Source organism: Sphaerodactylus townsendi, linkage group LG08 (genome assembly GCF_021028975.2).
Source record: "Sphaerodactylus townsendi isolate TG3544 linkage group LG08, MPM_Stown_v2.3, whole genome shotgun sequence".
NCBI lineage: Eukaryota > Metazoa > Chordata > Lepidosauria > Squamata > Sphaerodactylidae > Sphaerodactylus > Sphaerodactylus townsendi.
Genome location: NC_059432.1, coordinates 42,193,750 through 42,215,574, shown reverse-complemented (window position 1 = coordinate 42,215,574; position 21,825 = coordinate 42,193,750). Strand labels below are relative to the sequence as shown.

At 41.7% G+C, this 21,825-nt stretch overlaps 1 protein-coding gene across 4 annotated transcripts in view; it reads left to right on the top strand.

Annotated features, from left to right (window-relative positions):
- The window catches only part of MGMT (O-6-methylguanine-DNA methyltransferase), a 311,672-nt gene that overhangs the window by 42,009 nt on the left and 247,838 nt on the right, over positions 1-21,825 (top strand). For all 4 annotated transcript variants that reach the window (XM_048506289.1, XM_048506288.1, XM_048506285.1 and 1 more), the window contains one exon: positions 16,902-17,041. In XM_048506289.1, the coding sequence (XP_048362246.1) occupies positions 16,902-17,041 (140 nt within the window). The remainder of the gene's footprint in view (positions 1-16,901; positions 17,042-21,825) is intronic.

Here is a 21,825-nt window from a genome sequence, read left to right as displayed (position 1 = left end):
AAGCTGGCTGTGTTTAACTGTCACCCTTAGAATGTTCGTGTAGCTTGTTTGTGGCCTGAGGGGTTGGTATGAGGGCTTAGAATGTTCGTGCAGTTGGGCAGAGATGAGCAATGAAAACAGTGCAAATCAGAGTAATACTGTTAGGTGGAATACTGAAAGGTGGGAAGTGGAAACACATACACATCTCTGTCGCAGGAGACGCCAGGTGGGGTTCCCCCCCACACACACACACATACGGCAGGTAACTTTCACTCTCTGTGCCTCACCCACTACTACCACACAACACACATAGCTACTCATCCACATCCAGCTCATCCTCACACAACTCACTCTGCCCTCCCTCACATCCAACCACCACTTACCCACTTCCTCACCCATATTCGCCACAGCTCTCTTTTACTAAAAGGAAGCTGGAGTTTGCCTTTTTCTTCTAAGAAAATCTGCGGGGTGGGGGCGAACCAACACTACTGCCTCTGCTTCTTTTGCACATGACCCTTTAAAAACCCAGGGAGCTGGCCTCGATCTGAGCAACACCCTGCCTCTGCTGCCTGACTGGGATAGCCTCCTTGCCCAAGTTCTGCCTTGCCCAAGCCAGGACTGTGCATGTCAACCAGCCTCATGGACAGTGGGATTCACACTCTGGAAAGTTCCTTTGTGGAATGGAAAGGGTTACCTTATACTAAAAACCAAGACAGCACCATATAATAATGTAAATTGAAAAGGGAAAGAGGGATTCCATTTGACCACCCCAAAAGAAGAGGAAGAGGAAGAGTAGTAGTAGTAGTAGTAGCAGCAGCAGCAGCAGCAGCAGTAGTAGTAGTAGTAGTAGTAGTTTGGATTTATATCCCCCCTTTCTCTCCTGTAGGAGACTCAAAGGGGCTTACAACCTCCTTGCCCTTCACCCCTCACAACAAACACCCTGAGAGGTGGGTGGGGCTGAGAGAGCTCCGAAAATCTGTGACTATCCCAAGGTCACACAGCTGGTGTGTGTGGGAGTGCACAGTCTAATCTGAATTCCCCAGATAAGCCTCCACAACTCAAGCGGCAGAGCAGGGAGGCGTGGCCACTCCCCACATCCCCTTGGAGCATGGTCATGCCTCCCCAAGCCCTGCCCCCAGCCTCTCGGGGGGCTTTGCTCCCAGAGAGCCAGCAGCCCCTTCTGCCCTCCCCTCCGTGGAGGCAAAAAAGACTGCCATCTGTCGGCCTCTGGCACTTGCTTTTATAGCACTGAGGCTGGGGGCAGGGCTTGGGGAGGGCATGACCACATCTCCACATCGCCCTGGGGGCATGGCCACAGCCCCCCTAAGCCCCACCCCCGGCCTCAGTTCTATAAAAGCAAGTGCTGGAGGCCGATTGATGTCTTTTCTGCCTCCCTGGAGGGGAGGGCAGAAGGGGCTGCTGGCTGCCGGCTCCCTGGGAGCTGGGAGCAAGGGGGGCAGAAGGGGGGGCACCTTCAACCCTGCCCATGTTGATGATGACATGGGCTGTGTCGAGGGCCCCGGAAGACAAGGCTGCTACCTTGCCATCTTCTTCCTGCTCATGTGGGGGGCTGATTTTACGCCCCCACGTGATCAGTTAAGTAGCGCCCAGGGGCAGAGTAGCGCCCTGGGTAAATACACCACTGGATCCAGTAACCATTCTTGTTGAAACTTGAATTTGTAAATTTCAAGTTTCAACAAGAATGGTCACTGGATCCTCACCTTTTGTCAAGCAGTGTTGGATCAAAATCTCTCTCTCCTGATGGACCAAGCTCTACCTGTTAAGATGGTTTTTGTTTATGCCTATGTACTGTACTTTCAGTGATCAGCCCTTTAGGCCTGCAAATGATAAGAAAATACAAATAAACTCTTAGAAAAGGAAAAGATTGAATAAGCACAGAGCTGTAGATGAAAATATTTTCAAGCATAGCATGTTTCTCCCATTTTGTGTTTTTGCTATTTCAAGTGCACTTCAGAAGAAAGAGAAGACCTAAGACCCCAAAACATTAAATTGAAATTGAACTTTTCTACCTCACTCAAGAGCTGGTAACTTTTAATAACAAATCACTTTGAATAATTTATTATGACATAAAAGCTTATAAATCCAAAATTAAATACTGATTAAATCATTTGGCATGCACATTTAGTGCTGGAGATATTAGCTGCATTTAGACTGAATAAATGCAGAAAGAGGAAAAGGTGGTGATTTTATGATAAATTATCACACCCAATACTGGATTGGGGACTGAAGATGCTTGCTTTAGAACATAAAAAGCACTTCTGGTACTAAAGTCTTATCTGAATGAGGGTTTAATAGTTTTGGTGCAACATCTGCATCAGTGTGTTATCTTTCTCTGGTTGTGTAATCTAAAGAACCTTAGCCCTTGAAGGGGCATTGTGGCATCAAGGTACATGCTTCTTCAAAGTCACAGAAACAAGTCTAGAAAACGAAGCTCTCCTGTATAGAACATTAAGTCATAAATCATCCTTATATTCCCACCGATAAATCTTCTGCAATGAAAACCTTTTGATACTCATTCATTATTAATGACAAAGAAGATTTAATTCTGTTCGCTAACAATGGTGGTCCCATTTTACACATAGCATTTAGCTGTAATGAGCTATGTACATAGCTAGTGTTTTGATAAATTTGCTTGGGTTTCTGAACCTGAGCATGAAATGCAAAATTTCTTTCTTCTGCAGAATCAACTTCAAAGCATTGTTAGTAAAATTTGAAAATGTGGAAGACTTTTTTTTACAATAGTCTTACAATTGTTCTAAGGAAAGTAGGAGTGGAGGTGGACCACATCCATCACCAAATCAAAATCCCTAAAAAATCATTTGCATGAATGTAGGAAAGTAAAAGGCAGTTTATGTGAAGACATAAGGCTTGCACTAAATATTTTCATTGTAAAAATTAGAAGAAATGTGAATATGGCTAATTTAGAAGTTTAGCAAAACTTCATATTATGTAAAATTGCTTGTGCATGGTTTTTTTCTTAAAGAGATTAATTCTTTTGTGGCATTATTTGCAGGGATGGTTATAGCAACTTCTCTCCATCTCTGTGAAGAGATGCTTCATTACAGTGTAGCTGGGTGAGCCCCTCCTGGATTTCTTTGCACAGCCAAAGTTCTATGAATACCTCGGTCTTGACATCAGTCTACTGCTTGGCCTTCATTTTAGAGGGTGGTTGAGGTGGACTCCTGATGCTAATTCCCCAAAAGATAAAGGAACTGTGATGCCACGGAATGGTGTGGAAAGGCTGGCTGCTGTGCAAAACTATTTTAAATTTATTTATATTTATATTTATTTTGCATTTCTGCCCCAACAATTTCCCAAAGGACTCGAGGCGGCTTACATATATAAGAAGAACAAGAGTTTGGATTTATATCCCCCCTTTCTCTCCTGTAGGAGACTCAAAGGGGCTTACAACCTCCTTGCCCTTCCCCCTTCACAACAAACACCCTGTGAGGTGGGTGGGACTGAGAGAGCTTCGAGAAGCTGTGACTAGCCCAATGTCACCCTGCTGGCATGTGTGGGAGTGCACAGGTTAATCTGAATTCCCCAGATTAGCCTCCACAGCTCAAGCGGCAGAGCGGGGAATCAAACCCAGTTCCTCCAGATTAGAATACACCTACTCTTCTTAACCACTACGCGGGTCCTTTTTTATTATAATGCTGGTCCACTATGCTGGTCCTTTTTTATTATAATGTTTTATTATAAACATAATAAAATATAATAGTATAAAAACAATACAAAAATATAAATATTAAAATCAGCTAATAACAAGATGGCATGAAAACCTATCTGACAACATAAAAGGCCAGATTTCATGCCCAGGCAAAGGCCATGGGACGGTGTTAAGGAAAGGGGTGCTCAGCTGGCTTGACAGAAAAGACCCAGAGGAACAACTCCATTTACAGGCCTTGCGGAACTGAGACAGATCCTGCAAGACCTGGATGTCATTAGGGAGTGCATTCCACCAGGATGGGGCCAGAGCCGTTAAAGCCCTAGCCCGGGTTGATGCCAGCCAGACATCCTTCGGGCCCTGGACCACCAACAGATTCCCGTCTGCAGACTGGAGGGATCTTCAAGGACAATAGGGGAAGAGGCGGTCCCACAGATATGCAGTTTCAAGGCTGCTAATAGCCTTAAAGGTCAACACCAAAACTTTGAAGACGACCCTGTGCTTGACAGGCAGCCAATGCAGATCTTTTAGGACAGGTGTTATATGGTCCCGGCTAGAAGCTCCAACTAGTAGCCTAGCAGCTGCATGCTATACAAGCTTTAATTTCCGGATCGACGTCAAAGGTAGGTCAGTGTACTAGTGAGTTCTTTCAAATTCAAAAGCCTTTTATTGGCATATCACCATGGATTTCTTGTAGTAAATATAGTGTTGCAGTAGGTTTTGCCTGGAAAATCCTTCAGTTATGCAGGAAATTGCAAGACATCTTGTGATAATGCTCATCTGATTACATGTGTGGATCATTTGGGGAAAATATGTTTTAAGGTGGGGTAAAGAGAGTCCTGAGTGTGGAGACAATCAGAAAAGACACCTGGCAAGCAAAATATTAGTAAGGCAAAATGAAATACGTTAAATATCTATTTTGACAGGTCCTAATTAGACCATCAGGGAAAGAAGACTGCTTGGTATAGACAATCTCATCAGATCTCAGAAGCTAAGTGGATCATAACTTCAAAGGGAGTGCGTCAAGGAAAAATCTTTGGAGAAGGACAATGGCAAACCAGTACTGCTTCTCAGTTGAAAGCCTCTTGCTAGAGTCATCATGAATTGATCAAGCAATTACTAAATTCTGTAATACTTAAGATGCCCAATTTTGTGATGCTTATGGCTAGTTGAGAAGAGTTTCATGGATGTGTTCATGTGTGCATGTTCATGACGAACAGGAGAGAAGGGATAGATGTAAGGAAATGAAAGATAATGGAAGGAGGAGACATGGAGATCTGAGAGAGAGAGAGTTATGCTGGAGCAGTGTTGTATTTGCCTATGGGACATGGGGTGCCCCATGTCCCCGGGCGCCCCCTAGTGGAGGGCGCAAAAATGTCAGGTTCGTTTTTTGTGCTTTTTGTATTTTTTGTGTTTTTTCAGTGTGAGGCCTTCAGGGGGCACAGTTTTTAGGCTAGCAGCACCAGAATTTCAGAAATTTTTCAGGAGACTCTCCTGATGATACCACCCAAGTTAGGTGAGGTTTGGATTAGGGGGTCCAAAGTTATGGACTCCCAAAAGGGGTGCCCCCATCCCCCATTGTTTCCAATGGGAGCTAATAGGAGATGGGGGCTACACCTTTGAGGGTCCATAACTTTGGACCCCCTGAACCAAACTTCACCAAACCTGGGGGGTATCATCACGAGAGTCTCCTAAAGATACCCTGAAATTTTGGTGCTGCTAGCTTAACAATTGCACCCCTGACAGCAGGCACCCTCCAAATTTCTCCAGATTCTCCTTTTAAATCTACCCCCTTCAGCATGGACTTAAAGAGAGAATGTGAGGTCCCCAGTTTAAACATTGAAAGTGATGCTGTTTCAGGGTGGGGGAGAATCCACCCCAAAACAGCTTCAGATCCTGGCATGGTGGACCATAATAAACTGTAGTTAATCCAGTGGCCTGCATTCAGGTTATCAATTTATTAGGGTTAATGTAATTGCCATGGTTTTTATATTATGTTTGAACTTCCCCACAATTTGTATTGCCTATTTTTCCGTTTTTGCATGATTACAGTTTTTTTCATACAGTCATTTGAGCCAGCTTGGCCACAAATTAGTCAGTGACATAAAAGGTATATCTAGAAGCTCTGTGATAAAACTGGGTAAAAATATTTTTCCAGTGGTGAACTAAACAGCACAGTATTGGATCTCTTCATAGCTTAATGGATAATGTTAGAAAGTTCATTAGTTTGACTGGATTCATCTGTTTTATGGAACCTTGTGCTGACTTATTAATCCTTGCTTTAGACTGTAAATAGTTTTCTGCCCATATTGTTTTAATATCCCTTAGGATTAAAATTATATACAATAATTAAGTTCTCTTGCAACTGATTTATGTAATAGAATTCAGGCATTTCTATTTCTTGTTCCAACAGGTTGCAAATCTGCTAAATGATGGCAAGATTAACCTAACTTTAGTGTACTACAGAGAGTGAGATTCTGGGATGGCATGACACATTTTAAGCTGATGCTTGCCAAGACATAACAGTTTAAAAACTGACATTTGTGCTCAACACCATACTGCCACAGTCCTTACTGCTTCATGACAAACTGTCACTCTACAGTACTGTGTCTAGTTGGTAGCTGTAAAATTATCTTGTTTTATGTTGCAGGGGCTAGTATACTATTGACAGTGTTCAGGAGCAAGACAACTCCCTGCCTCTTGTGTATGATGGTAGCTGAAAAATGTCAGTTCAGGAATTCTGTAAAAACAAGGTGCCAGACAAGCCCAAGAGGTTTGCCTTTCTCTGTGTTTTTTGGGTTTCCTGTGGTTTAACGTTGTAGTCCTAATCCCTCATGTATAAAATGGGTTAAAAATGAAACAATGGGTTTCCAGTGTTTGCTTGTTATATCATAGATGAATCTTGCTGCTTGCCAACAAAACACAAGTCATAACTTTTCTTCTTCTGTACTGAAGTTTTATTTAGTACAGTTCTTGTAGGATTTCTTCCCACCGCCTGATTCTAGAATGTTGTGTGAAAACTGGATTTGAATTTTCCTTGCCACTTGTGGGGAATCGGGAGAGTTTTAACAAATGGACTCTTAGTCATTCAGTTTCTTATTCCTGTCTGTAAAACAGGACATGAGGTTGCAATAGATCTTACAGAGTCAGATTCCGCATGGGCCAAAAACAGCGGTGTGAAAACTGTGTAAACCCTTTTACACTGTTTTAAACCCTTTTACACCATTTTCACGCTGCTGCTTTTGGCCCATGCGGAATCCACCATACTTTTGGTGAAGGTGAATGAAACAAGGAGAGCAAAATGCTTTCCAGTTTTTGAAGTTACAGGCAGAGGTGGAATAGGGAGAATTGAACCCAATAGCCAGATTTTATTAATCACTATCTGCAGTGGCTGGTGGCACATGGGCATACCGCCCACGGGGACCAGGGGTTCAAATGACCTCAGGTGCACCAGCAGCCCCCCCCCCCCAAGCACACTCACCCTCTCCTTCCGTGCACGGCTGACCAAGAGGAGGGCAACGGATCCCGCCCAGGAAGCTGTCTGGCTGACCAAGGGCAGGGAAAGAAAGCCAAGGAAAAGAAGAAACATTGCGACTTGAGGAAACGCCATTCGGCTGTTCCCGAGCAAGCCAAGCAGCCTTGCCTCTCCAGGAAATGCGGAAACCCTGCTTTGGCAGCAACAGATGACACAGAGACCCCCGGCTTATGCAGGCAAGACTAAGGCAGGCCTGGGGGTGGAGGGGAGAGGTTTGGAATGCAGATATTGTATCAGATCCCTGCAGTTTAATACTCAGTAATGGCAAGGCTTCTTCCCATCTGTGCTGAATCTGTGCTGAATAAAGTGGTCAGACAACCAATTGAGTGTTTTTCCATGGCAAAGATTCAGGGAATGTTGCTGATGATTCTCATGGCTGTAGATCAAGATCCTGTTCTCCCATTAGACAACATAGGGTCCAGGATGGGATTTCAATAGGGAACTACTGCTCCCTTGCTGATGAAGAGAAAATGAGTGAGGGAGATGGACACGAAGGGGCAGACAAGTTCTCGGACTCAGAGGAATTTTCTGCTGACTCAGCTGAGCAGGTCTCATGTTTCTTCAAACTGGAAGACCTCACTTTTCTGATTACAAAGACGATCACAGCACTAGATGTCCACGATCCAGAGGATGCTCAGGATCCTCCTGGCACCTCTGCATCAGGATCCTCTAAACTCATTAAGGGCATTCCTAAAGAGAATAGAAATTATTTTATTGTCGAAGGCTTTCACGGCCGGAATCACTGGGGTGCTGTGTGGTTTCCGGGCTGTATGGCCGTGTTCTAGCAGCATTCTTTCCTGACGTTTCGCCTGCATCTGTGGCTGGCATCTTCAGAGGAATTGTCAGGTTCCTCAGGAGAATTCATCAGACTCAACCTTTGCAGGTGCAAAGATTCCTCATGTGGAGGCTTCATTCGATACTTTCCGCATTCATGAGGCCACCATTTAAACCTGTCCAAACTATTTCCTTGCGTTGGCTAAGGATAAAGGTACTCTTTCTAGTAGCGATCACTTTGGCTAGAAGAGTTTCAGCACTAAGGGCACTTTCAATAAATTCCAATTTATGCATATTTCATAAGGACAGAGTAGTTCTCCAAAGAGAAGACTCGTTCAAATCCAAAGCGAGCTCTTTGTTCCATCTTCTCCAGGAAATCGTCCTTCCGACCTTTTGTCCTCAACCTTCCCAACCCAGTGAATGGGTTTGGCATAACCTGGATGTGCATCGAGCTCTTAAGGCTTTTATAATACAAATGGAGAATATTAGACAATCAGAAAACCTCTTCATCAACATGTCAACACCTAACATTGGGTGTCAGATGTCAACAACCTTGATCAGTTTCACCCTTATAAGTTGTATTATTGAGGCACATAAAGCAAACAATCTACCAGTTCCAGCAGGGATCAAAGATCACTCCATAAGGATCACTTCCACCAACGCGATTCTCAGAAACACTGTGTCAATGGACAGAATATGTCAGGTAGCAGTTTGGTCTTCACTATCTTCATTTGTCAAACATTATAAATTGCAATCCTGGGCAGCCACTGAAACAGCTTTTGGTAGAAGAGTTTTGGAGCACATCCTGGAAGATCATGCATGACCCACCCTATTTGAGGGACACTGTTTGGAGACGTCACTACCAAGATTTTCTCCACCTCCAGGAGAATGGACCATTGGAAACTCACTGTGAAGGGCCTTTCTCCTGGTAGGTTAGGAGGACATCTTGGTCCCTCCTTTGGTTTGCATATCTTCCAGGTGTACTCTAATTCCACAGTTGTCAGTTAACTCCCTTGTCAGTTGGAGTCAGTTGAGTTAATGTAACATGTTGTTTACTGTTATACTGGAGAGTATGTGTCAAATAGAATGGCTATGTCAGTCAAATACTGAGGCAAAATGGAGTCGTGTGCAGTAGACAGAAAGTGATGAAAAAATAGTTCTTGCCTCCCAGCAAATGGGGTGAGAAATAACCCTACCAAGATGTCCTCCTAACCCACGAAAAGGACCCTTCACGGTGAGTATCCAGTGGTCTGTTCTTTTCATGGCACAGTGTGGAATGTTATTTTGCCCACATCCCAATTTATCTACTCATGCATGTGCCAACCCTCACCCCGCCCCACCTCCATGAGGTGGAAAAAACATGTACCCCACAATACAATCACCATACAATCCACAATCCACACCATACACGATACAATCACCATACAATCCACACTGTACCACAGAGAGTAGCACATTTCACCATGACATACCTCTGAAGATGCCAGCCATAGCTATGGGCAAAACATTAGGAGCCAAAACTGCCAGACCACAGCCACACAGCATACTGTGTGCTAACAGCCAAAGCAGAAAAGCAAGCACTGTGGTCGTCATTAATCACCCTCTAGCACCACATGCTTATTTTAAAACCTTGTTCTCTGTTTGTTCTCGGTTGTTCTCTGTACTCAATTTTGGGATGCCCAGAAGGTAGAATAAGTTTAGAAGAAAATCTGCATTAAAAAGCTCAATGCAGTTTGAAGTATAATCAAGATGTAGGTAAGGAAGATAATGCTGTCAGACAACATCTCATCTTGAATATTTTCAAATACCTTTTCATCTTGGGGTGTGAAAGGGTACCTTGCAATGGTTTTCATTCATTTTTCACAGCCAGCCTGTGGGTCAGGTCGTGGTCTGTTGCTCTTATTTTATACATCAGGGATTAAGGCTGAGCTGAGATTTGAACTTGTTTCCAAGTCCAATAGATTTCTGAAGTTTTTCTAGTCTGTATGTAGCATTACTGGCTCGAGTCATAGGCAAAGCTGGCTCTAAATGACTAAAAGTGAATTGTGATACAGACAAGAATTAATGCCAAGGTTTTAAAATAAGCATGTGGTGCTAGAGGGTGATTAATGACGACCACAGTGCTTGCTTTTCTGCTTTGGCTGTTAGCACAGAGAAATTCTTGCCTTCACCTTTAAGTTAGTTCAGATCATTATTATTTAAATATCTATTCAGGTTAAAAGGGAGGATGAAACAAAATTCATTTCATTTTTCAATTGATCTGCAAATAGCCATGAAAATCAATTTCTTCTCCGTGCCCAATTAAAACCAACCATTTCCCTAGCTCCGGGTAAATTCAGTAAAAATTAAGCTTGATCTTGAAGGCAGCATGTGATTAAGATCATTCTTGATGTCAGGCATCGGACTGGTATTTGAATGTAGTTGCCACCACACCCTGGGCATGCTGCACTGATTTTGTAATTTCAGTGTGTGAAGCCAAAGGAAAACCCTTAAGGGTACTCTGTGCTTCCATTGAATCATTTCCATGTTCAAAATATTGGCTGTTGTGTAATTGCTGTGAAATCCAGCTATGCAAACTCTACGTTCTTTCCAACCTAGAATTTTTGCTACTGGAAGAGAAGCTGGAGTGGTGAGGATTTATTTCTCAGGTTTTGTATCTTTGCACCTCATAATAAATCAGAGAGCTTTACTGAAGTTGGTGTTACAGCCAAAGGGGAAACATCCCTTTGGTTCAGACATCCCTTATGGGAAAGAAACTTTGGCACTTTGTATACTGTGAATACTTGCTTGCTTTTTCTTAGCCCTGTTATCTGGCAGAATGGGTGATAGTGCTTTCTATTCTCTAGGCTATAAGAAAGTCTGTCTTGAGCGGGTCTTGCTGGTGAGTGCAGGATTAATAATAATAATAATAATAATAATAATAATAATAATAATAATAATAATAATAATAATAATAATAATAATAATAATAATAATAATCTTGTAAGCGTTATAAAGCAGAGCAAGGGATTTTTTTCAGCTTCTTTAGTTTATTTAATTCTCACCTAGGCAAGTGATTATATTTCTTAGTGGTTTTATGCCATCTTACAATTTAAAAGTTTTGCATTGTGATTTATTTTACTATGCTGAAATTATCTGTTGCCAATTTTTTTTTGCTGCTTCAGGGGTTATGATGGGGCTCAGATGAGTCTAGCACAGGCTGGTGGTTGCAGGCTTGACAATGGCAGAGAGGGAGGCTTTTTTCAGGCGGTTTACAAGGGTGGGGGAGGTAGGGAGCAGCTTGAATAGTGGAACGAATGCTAAGAACATGTGGGTTTTCTTTCTACATGTCTTCCAGTGCCTTCACTCTCAACAGGCTTGGTCAGATTTTCACTGGTTCTTTGTTTTCTTTTCCTTGAATCCAAGCCAGGCCACGGTAAAGCCAGTATCATTCATTAAATGAAAATGTTGGTCTAATATGAGTCTTGGAAGCATGACCTAAGTGGGTTGTGGACTCATACAGTCTAATGGCAGCTCTTCCCTTGCACCTCCTTTCCTGGTGCCCAGCTGCCTCACGCTGAATCCCTCAGCTGGAACTGGGAGAGCTGAGGTCAGCGTCTAACGGTGGGACATAGCAAGCCAGCCAAACAGCAGTCTGCAGTGAGCAAAACTGAAGTTGTAACTGCTTGCAACCTGAGATTGAACCTTCTTGCCTAGCATGAAAGCAACCATTCTGTCATTCCTTTTCCTTCTTGATAACTATCTGAGGCAACCTTTGAGGTGCTTGCAAAATATATTAAGTGGCAGTTTCTGCTGCAGCAAAATTGTTTTCTACCCTTTCTTTATTTCCCTCCTTCATCTGATAGGAAAAGGTGGAGATAGATGGAGGCACTACAGTGGTGGTGGGAATGAGTGGGAGATAATGAGGTGCTTGCACCTTATCCCCCTATTTGGGTTAGACAAGTTTAGCTGTTGCTTTGAAGTCCCTCCCCTAATGTTCCCTGGAGATGCCATTTTGCCGCTGCCTTATTGGCTCTTCTGAGTTCTTTTTTGTTTTTGTTTTTAACAGGAGCCCTTTCCCTTGCTGCATTGCATTTCCTTTTCTTTGGCGGAGTCCTCCTTGTTTCCTTTGAAGTTAATATACTAATTAGTTGCTTCTCAGTGTTTGGTCACTGAGGTGCATTTTATAATTTATGAATTATGCCTGCTTGTGGCAGTTGCACAAATGGCCAAAGGAATGATCAGGAATGTTGCCAGCGTAGCTTCCAGGCGTGCAAGGGTATTTGTGTACTTGGGGTTGGTCATGGACTGAGGTTATTATACTGCGGAAGTCCACAGGGAAGAAACCTCAGAGCCAAGCTATCCTTGTCTCATTGTCTCTGATGTCTGGAGAAGCCACAGTTTGTAGATATGATCTGGCTCTACTTCTTCAAGCAATGGACTGAAGAAAATAACAGGATTGCCCACTGAGAATACTGGGAGATGCTAGCATGTTCATTGGATGTAATGGGAGCCAGGAGTACCAGTTGCCTTGTACTTGTCCAGAGGTGTCCAACTCTGGCTCTCCAGATGTTCATGGACTGCATGCTAGTGGGGGCTGATGTCAGTTGTAGTCTGAGAACATCTGGAGGGCCAGAGTTGGACACCTCTGTACTAGCCCATTGAAATATTTTACAGTTGGCAAAAGTTGCAATATAACTATGTAATGGATTTTGAATGAGTGACTGGTCTGAGATATTCTGCTCTCTCAAGTGGAACCTCTCAAGTAGCAACCTCTCAAGTGAAACAATGCCTCCTGAGAGTAGAAGTGTTTTTGGATTGGAATGGCAGGCCCCAGAGTGAAATGATGGTCCTTAGGAATAGAATCAGTGCTTTGGGGGTGGAATAATGGCCCTTGGGAGTAGCATAAGTTTTCAGGTCAAGAATGATGGGCCCCAGACTGGAATGACAACCCCAGGGAGTAGCATGAGTGCTCTGGGCTTGGCATGAGAGGCCCAAAGTGGAATGGTAGTCCCTAGTAAGGTAATCAGTGCTCTGGGACTGGATTGATGGCCCCTCAATGGAATAATTGTCTGTAGGAATAGAATCAATACTCTGCAATTGGAATAATGGCTCTCAGAGTGGAATGACACTTACTTCACTCTGGAACCGCTCATTCCATCCCAAGACACTTCTGCTACCATTACTCCACTCCAGTTCCAGAAGACTCATATTACCACTGGGGACCATCATTCCACTTTGAGTGCTCACATTCCAGTCCCAGCTTCATTCTTTCCCTCTCTCCAGCCATTGACAAAGTCCACATGTGTTTGAATGGGGTTGTAGACAGGATATATTGATCTGAGCTGATGATCAGCAGAAAACAGAAGATGTTTGATTGAAACATGCATTTCCCCACAAGAGAAATCTGCCATTGAAATGAAATTGAATATTGTGGGAGGGAGTAAACCCTACTGACTGTGGACACTTACTTCTAAGTAGATATGCATAGGATTGTGTTCTGAAAGCAATGTGGAAGAAATACATTAATTCTTAGTGCTTTTTAAAATTTTACTACTTTTCATAATTAAATTTTCACAACAGAAGAATAAATAGATCTCATGGTCCTCAATGTTCAACAAGAACTTTTCACTGTGTCTGTTTAAGTATCTGCCTGTGTAGTGTTTTTTACCACAAAGGTGACTAATAATGGACTAATATTTGACATGAGAAACGCCTTTAGAAGAAACTGCCTCTAAATGGAAAAAGTGCACAAAAATACTTTTAAACACTCATTACAAAAGGAAAGGGAAGGCTTCCAAATTTCTTTAAATTATTAACTTAAAAATATTTGAGAAGAATCTGCTTCTATCAGCATTTTGTTCAGATTCAGAAGATGACAAAGATTTACCTGCTAAACTAGCCAAAAAGATGTGCTCAGGCATCAGTGGTCCATAATGCAAATATGACACACCTTATTTAAGGTTTGGTTTCATTAGCACTGGTCCAGAAGATGATAAACCATAATGCATAATTTGTTCAGAGGCTATTGGCTAATATGTGAAATGCATTACAGCTGATAAGATACCAAAAAAGTGGAACCAATCTTTCAACAAATTTCATATTAATAGGTACCTTCAGTACATATTTGCTTGGATAATTCTAGTGACAGTTATAAAATAGGCAAACCTACAGTTAAAAGGCATGAAAATGATGATTGTCAAAAAACTGCAGTCCAAAATTCACATGACAGTAAATCAATGGGTAACCAGATCAAGTAAATTTGAACGTTTGGGTCCCCATAACAAAAAGGTTGGGAACCAGTGGACTAAATCATCTTTAGGGCTCTTTTTGATTCTAGGACTCTATTATAAGAAAGCACATTTGGACATCTTATTTTCATCTTCCTCATACAGTGGTAGGAGAGCCTTTGAGAAAGGATAACACAATGTTGGGGAAAATCACAGCAAACTGTCAACTCCACAACATTCCCATGTTAAACGTTGCCTGCAGGGTATGCTAATATCTCATCCTGCCCCCATTAAAAAAAAGGTTTCTAATGCAGGGTTTGTCACCTCCTTGGGGCTGTTCTGTGTGCATCCTTTCGAACCCATTGGAGGTAAGAATCCTCATAAGAAGCTGACCCAAATTAGCTTCTTTAGAATCTATCACCTGGGTGAGGATGTGGACTCTGAAAAGGACTGTATTTTTCAGTCAGGCATGCTTTGTTTCAGAAATGAACTCCCAGTTGTGTAGGAACAAGGACATTACATAACTTCTCTCCTAATCCTTCTTATCCTGAGGTAAAGCAGTAATGTATTCTGATATATGTAGGCCCTGCTACTTTTTATATTTCCTAATACTTTTTATTAAGATCCTCTCTGAAAGTCACACGACACGTAATTTTCACACAAGTGTTCCACAAGCTGGCAAGAGTGAGCTTCAAGTTGGAAGACCATTGTAAAATATTGATATGTCATATATGAGGAATTTCACAAGAAAAAATGTTCTACAGGGTGCTACTGTGGGTGAGTGGAGGAGAATTGCTGGCGAAGGGCATAGTGGCAGCACATCTGCAACACTTAAGATGGTGCTTTAGAAGTTTGCAGACTGAAGGTAAATTTGTGCCATATGCAAAAGATTCCAAGTGCTTTCCCTTTAAAAAGCTAAAAAAACCCAACCCATTATTTTCCAGCACAGGTTATTTCCCAGCATGGATCATCCACACATTTCTTATACATGGGGATAACCCTTCACTTGTACAAATACAAGTAATTAGATCTTGGAACACATTGCCCTTCTCTGTTGTTCCAATGATTCTGTACTTCTAGAAAGTGTGTCAGTGCACTTGGTATGCAGGCTGGCTACCACAGTTGCCTTTAGTAACATTACTGCCTGGCAGACATTTGCAGAGTTGCCAGATTCTTCACTGTGTGAATATAGTTCATTTGTTCTCATTGGCTGGTGCCTCTTTTGAACAAAATGTGCTTTAGCTGCTCTCTGTTGGATGCTTTGGCTTACTCGCAACGTGGAGTTTTTCTTTGGAACATTTCTTTGCCTCTGTTACCCAAACAGGCAGTCTTCAAGTTTGGGGGGAGTTAGCTGAAGACACAGAGCAAGAGGGGGGTCAACTGGGATCGATAACCTATTTGTACAAGAATTGTCTGGTGAGAACTCTAAAATGAGCAGACAGTTGTACAGTTAACAGCTGAGTTGTATTAATAAAGTAATTATAAACAAGGAATATATATTTTAGGCAGTTATCAAGGTATACAGGAGCTGACTAAGAGAAAAAAGGTAAATGTAGGATAGGGTTTCAGGAATGGGTTATAGTTACCAGGCATGAAGGGATATCCAGGGAATGCAGTACTGAAAAGGGAAACAAAGCAAACAGGAACATCCCAAACACAAGAGGGGGTATGCGCACAGATCCAGAACACACACATGCTATGAACAGCCAAATATTTATACACAAAAATAGGTCCTGAGGCAGGAAAGCCTCAGGAAAGCCAGACTGAGGCAGGAAAGCCAGACCCAAATAATTGATTGCTTTTCTGGGGTTCCAACAATCATACAATGACATGCACCACAGCCAGGCTTGATGAGTTTTTAGTACTCAAAAGAATGCCTGCACTATTCTCTTTTATACTGATTGATTGCTGAGATGAGTTGCAGATAGGGTAAGTGAATGATCTGTCCAGAGCATTCATCAGATAGCCCCATTGTTCATCCAGGCATATCTTACAGCTAGGGAAAAAATTCAGTTGCCAACCTCCTTCCTACCCAGACTTAACATACACGATGGATCCCAAAACTCTCTGAGAGGCGTTTTGCTTTATGGCAGTCTTGGGTTCCCACACCCTTATGGTGCTCCTTCATGGGAGGAAAGATTTGGCTGCTTACATGTCAATCTTTCCACTATACAAGGAAGGAAATTAGTATAATCGTAAATGTTCTTTTTGTACAGATAGGTAGATGCTGGTAAATTCACCCAGGAGTAAAACTGGATGTTCTGGGTTGGTAGAAAATATCTTCTTGATGTAGTTCCTTAGTAGGGTTGCTTAATCACCGTGAATTTATTTGTTTATTTAGGATATTTCTATGCCACCTCTTCAATCCTGCTTAAGGTGGCTTATAATTAAAACAGTGTCTTTACAACTTATTATTTAGTTCCTTTTACTATTGGTTTTAGACTGTTGTAGACTGTTGTTTTTTCCTAGTAATAACCACAGCTATTGCTAAGGTTTCGTTTGACCTGTCTGGAAAAAGATGCACTAGTTGGTTATCTCTGCCTTTGGAGGAAGCTCACCCATTCTTCCACGCTCTTCCACCAATTGGACAGATTTCAAATTTTCTTTTTTTTATTTGGAACAATACATGAAATATGCTTTAATGTGTAAATCTTTGAAATATGATCTATTTGGGGAGAATTTATTCACTTTAAATATTTGATTTTCATTTGAACAGACTTCTTTTAAAGATGGAAATTCTCAGTGTGAGAAGATGTGTGTGGTCCTGAGCAGTCCTGTGGGAAGAATTGAGATAAGCGGATGCAGTAAAGGAGTTCATGAAATCCAACTGCAGGGAAATGGTCTGCCATACATTGGGTAAGTCTGTCCCATCAATTGATTACATGCATTCATGCTCAGTTTTCCATACATCAATGAGACCATTGATTGTAACAACCTTTGGCCATAGACAATGGAAAGATGGCACCCGGAGCAGTCCATTAATTTGGACCTCCGGTAAATTGGTAACTTAGTGGTAGTAGGACGATTTTATTGCTACCCTTTTTTTTGTAAATTTTTGTCTATGATGCAATGGAATTACTAGGTGTACTTTTGGCACCCCCCCCCCCTTTTTGGTTTCTCTTTGTAATCCTCTTGTAATTAACAACTGAGTGGAGAACGACTGCAGCAGGCAAATGGAGCAGGGGGAAATGGCTCCTGAGCGGCGACTCGATGGTGTGAGGGCTAACGCCAAGCTCAGGAAAGCACTCCCCAGCTGGCAGTGAATTATGAATATTATAAACTCTACAGACATTAACAACACTCAAGTAAGCAATGGTGGGCAAGCACAGCAGGGGCAGGTGGCTCCCAGGAAATGGGTCAGTGGTGTGAGGGCCGATGCTGAACCCAGGGAGACGCTCCCTGGTCAGCCGTGGGACACGAACATTGACATTATTCAAGTAAACAATGACTGTAGCCAGCAAGAAAAGCAGGAGTAAGTGACTTCCAGGCAGTGAGTCGGTGGTGACAAAACCAACGTCAAACCCAGAGAGATGCTTTCTGGCAGGCAGTGAACTATAAACTTTAACAATACTTGAGTACATAATGCCCACAGTGGACAAACAGAGTGGGAGCAAATGGTTTCTGAGATATCTGACACACCAGCTGGTGAGGAACTAAGCAGTGGGGGCTGGTGGCAGAAGCAGGCTGTTCTGGGGGGGAGGGCAATGGCCCTTTCAATTTGGGCTTTGCGCCATTTGTGTGTGTGTGTCGTTTTAATTAGTAATTTATGGGAGTGCAGGTTAGGGCTAGTTAGTTTCCTCTTTAGTATATTATCAGGGAGTGTAAGTTAGATAGGTGTAGCCAGCTCTTTTGGAGAAAATCAGGTAGTATGGTTAGATTATTTTCTTTACAGCAATTATAGTGTAGTGTAGTGTAATTTGCAGCTCTATTGAGTGTATTGTTATAGTGTTAATGTATTGATACCTATTGCTAATATAATGTTACTGTGCTGAGATATTGTTTTATTGTTGCTGTATTGTTAATGTATTGATATATTGCTAATATATTGAATTGTTAATGTATTGATATAATGCTGCTGTTATTGTAACTGACTAATGCTAGGTTGATGTGTTAAGTTGCCATCTGAAACTTTTTTTAATTTTACAGTTTTATGTATGTTATTTTACAAGTTTGTATTCTATTTAATTATACTGTTATATTATGTTGTTTGCCACCCTGAGCCCTACGGGGATGGGCGAGGTATAAATCTAAAAATGAATGAATGAATGAATGAATGAATGAATGAATGAATGAATGAATGAATGAACGAACGAACGAACGAACGAACGAACGAACGAACTAGGACTTGGACTAGGACTTTGGAAACCCAGATTCAAATTTCCTCTTGCACCATGGAAGCTTGTTGCGTGACCTTGAGCCAGTCACGCACTCTCAGTCCTGACCTTGGCTAGTATTTGGATGGGAGACTTCCAAGGAATACCAGGGTCATGATGTGGAAATAGACAATAGCAAACCACTCCCAAACATCCCTTGCCTTGAAAATCTCAAGTGGCTGCCATAAATTAACAGTGATTTCATGGCAAAAAAAGAACATTATGCTACAAGACCTCCTAGAGAATTGACATGAATTTCCTTAAAGATTTTGTTTGATTTTTTCACTCTTCTATCTGATGTAGTTGTAGAATGTAGTAAGTAACAAAATGTGGAATTTGATTGTGCTATAGTGAGTACACACCACAGAACTATTTGTAGGATTGTTTACAAATCATAAATATTTTGTTTTCTTGTGATTTTTTGTATTTAAAAAATCTTTAGAAGACTTGTATTGAAGAGTGTGTGCTTCTTTGTCCTTATAATCACTTTTCATTTCAGCAAGTCAGTAGCAGAGCAGAATTTTCTGTGTGTAGAGTGTTTTAATGACCAAGGGATTATGAGTCTAGCAATGCCTGCTCCTGATGGAATCCATGTTATTACTTTTAAATCTTCTTATTCTGCGCCTTCTTCCAGAAAGTCATCTTACCCTCCCTAGCTGGTTGGAGTAGATGAAGCATTTAGAAAGCTCTCACTTCAAGTCTCCTTGTTCGTGACACGAGGGAGTCTTCAGCACTCGTGAATGAACATCATTTAAACCTCCTACAACTGGAGCAAACATTGATTTTGGCACAAAGATGTCTGTATGCACATAGTGAAAGAGTTTGGAGCAAATGAGTACAGAATGTCTTGTTGAAGTAGATAGCTCAAATTTTGGTTCATTATGTAGTAGTCTGGGAAACTGTTACACATGTAGATTCATGGCCAGCCTTTTCAGATTAAGGATCCTTGTTATCACCAGCTTACAATGTTGGGTCCTCTATCTTCTCCTGTCATGCTCTTTTCCGTCCTCTTTTCTTCTTTAAATCTCTCTCACACACATGCCCTCCCTACCATTCTCTCTTCCTTTTTGAAATATTGAAATAATCCCCAGCAACAACAAGAAGATAGTGCTGTTCATGTGATTCATCTTGATGTAACTCACTAGTTGAAAACCAGTTGTTCAGTGGATCAGAGAAAGCCCATTCTGAACTCCTTGGAGTGATGCTCTTTTGTGGAACAGGAGCATGCAGCTCAGAGTGTCATTTAGATTGGGTGGTAGCAAGTAGCTTGATGATTGCTCGCTGGCCAGGCCCAGATGAGTCCTCCCCTGAAGGCCAAAACATTCCTGGAAAGGGCCCTTCTTTTTCATCCTGCTTTTACTGTGAGCAACCAAGGTTTGAAGGCTGGCAGTACTGTTCTGGTGCCTAGAAATAGATTTTTCTGCAAACCTGCAGTCTTTCTCAAGTCTGTGGAAGGATCTGTCTTGTCTGTGTTTGGTCCAAAGCTCTGGATTCAAGTCTCCACAGAGGAGTCCTTGTTGAGAATTAGATATATTTGATTACTGCAATAGGATATTTGTTGCATGGAGTAATCTTTTGTTTAATGCTTGGTGGGGGCAAAAAAGAAAACACTCTGGAGGAAAATGGGGAAGGTTATGCAAATTTTACCTTATCTTAAAATAGTTTTTCATGTTCACTTGTTCCCCTTATTCAAAACTCCTTAATTTGAGATGGAACACACACACACACATCCCCATGCTTGTGTGGAATAAGCAGTGAAGAAAAGGAATGTAGAAGAATAAGAGTTTTGATTTATGCCCTCCCACTTTTTCGGTCTTGTAAGGAGACTTAAAGGGGCTTACAAACTCGTTTCCCTTCCTGTCCACACAACAGACACCTTGTGAGGTAGATAGGGCTAAGAGAGTTCTGAAGAACTGTGACTAGCCCAAAGTCACCCATGTATGGGAGCAGGGAAACAAATCCAGTTTATCAGATAAGAGTCTGCCGTTCATGTGGAGGCGTGGGGAATTGAACCCTTTTCTCCAGATTAGAGTCTTATCTGCTCTTAACCACTACATCATGCTGGCCCTCTAACACATGTGTATCTGTTCTATATCATTCCCTAAAGTTATATGCATCATGTTTTCTAGTATTTGGTATTTAATTTTATTTAATTTTATTTTTCGTGTGTGTGTGTGTTAAGTGCTATCAAATCACTTCTGACTTTTGATGATCTTATGAATTAATCTCCAAAATGTCCTATTATTAACAGCCTTGCCCATGTCTTGCAAACTGAGGGTCATGGCTTCCTTGATTGAGTCAATTCATCTTCCTCTTTTCCTATTGCGTTCCACTTTTCCTGTCATTATAATATTTTCCAATGACCAAAGTGTGATGGCCTAAATTTAGTAATTTTCACTTGTAGGGAAAGTTCAGGCTTAATTTAATCTAGAATCCCCTTTACGAGCATTGTTTTCTTTGATGAGTGTCTGGCCATGGCCAATTGGGGAGACTCCTTATGGCACTCCAGATGGGAATTGTAGTCCATAACATCTGAGTGCCAAAGCCTCTGCCAGCACTGGCCAATATGGCCATGCCAGGCTGATGGGAATTGTAGTCCATAACATCTGGAGTGCCAAAGGTTCGCCACCACTGGTGTATGGTATCTTTGAAACTGTCCTCCAACACCACATTTCAAAGGAATCTCCTTTCTTCTGTCAAATTTCTTTTTCTTCTTTTTCTGAGCGGTAAATTTAGATTATAAAATGCAGATTCTGAGCAGTAAGTTGGCCGCTGATGGTCTGCTACTTTTCTCAAAATGCAACTGAGTACCGGAAAAAAAGTGTGTTAGAGAAATATTACTTCTTTCTGTTACAAATATCCAGACATCAATCTCTGTTTCAGCAGATTCAATGGATATGGCAGGAAGAGTTATTATATACTGTGATCCTCCTTTTATTAAAAATAAACTGGGCAAGTTTTTCTACTGATGGCTTTTCAGGTGATAACTACAGGATTGTTTATACTTATGGCTTCTATGATCAAAGGAGGAAAAATCCTTAACTTTTTGCTGGAGGTAACATTTAAAAAAAAAAAGCTCAGCATAAGCCAAAACCTAAAAGTTTTCCATTCCTTTTTGATGCTTTCTAACTGGCACATATTCAGTCTCTCAGACTCTCATATCTACCTTCTCCGATCTGTAAATTAGCTAGTTTTTCCTGATATTAAGTAGGTTGTGTGTGTGTGTGTGTGTGTGTGTGTGTGTGTGTGTGTCTTGATAATTATATG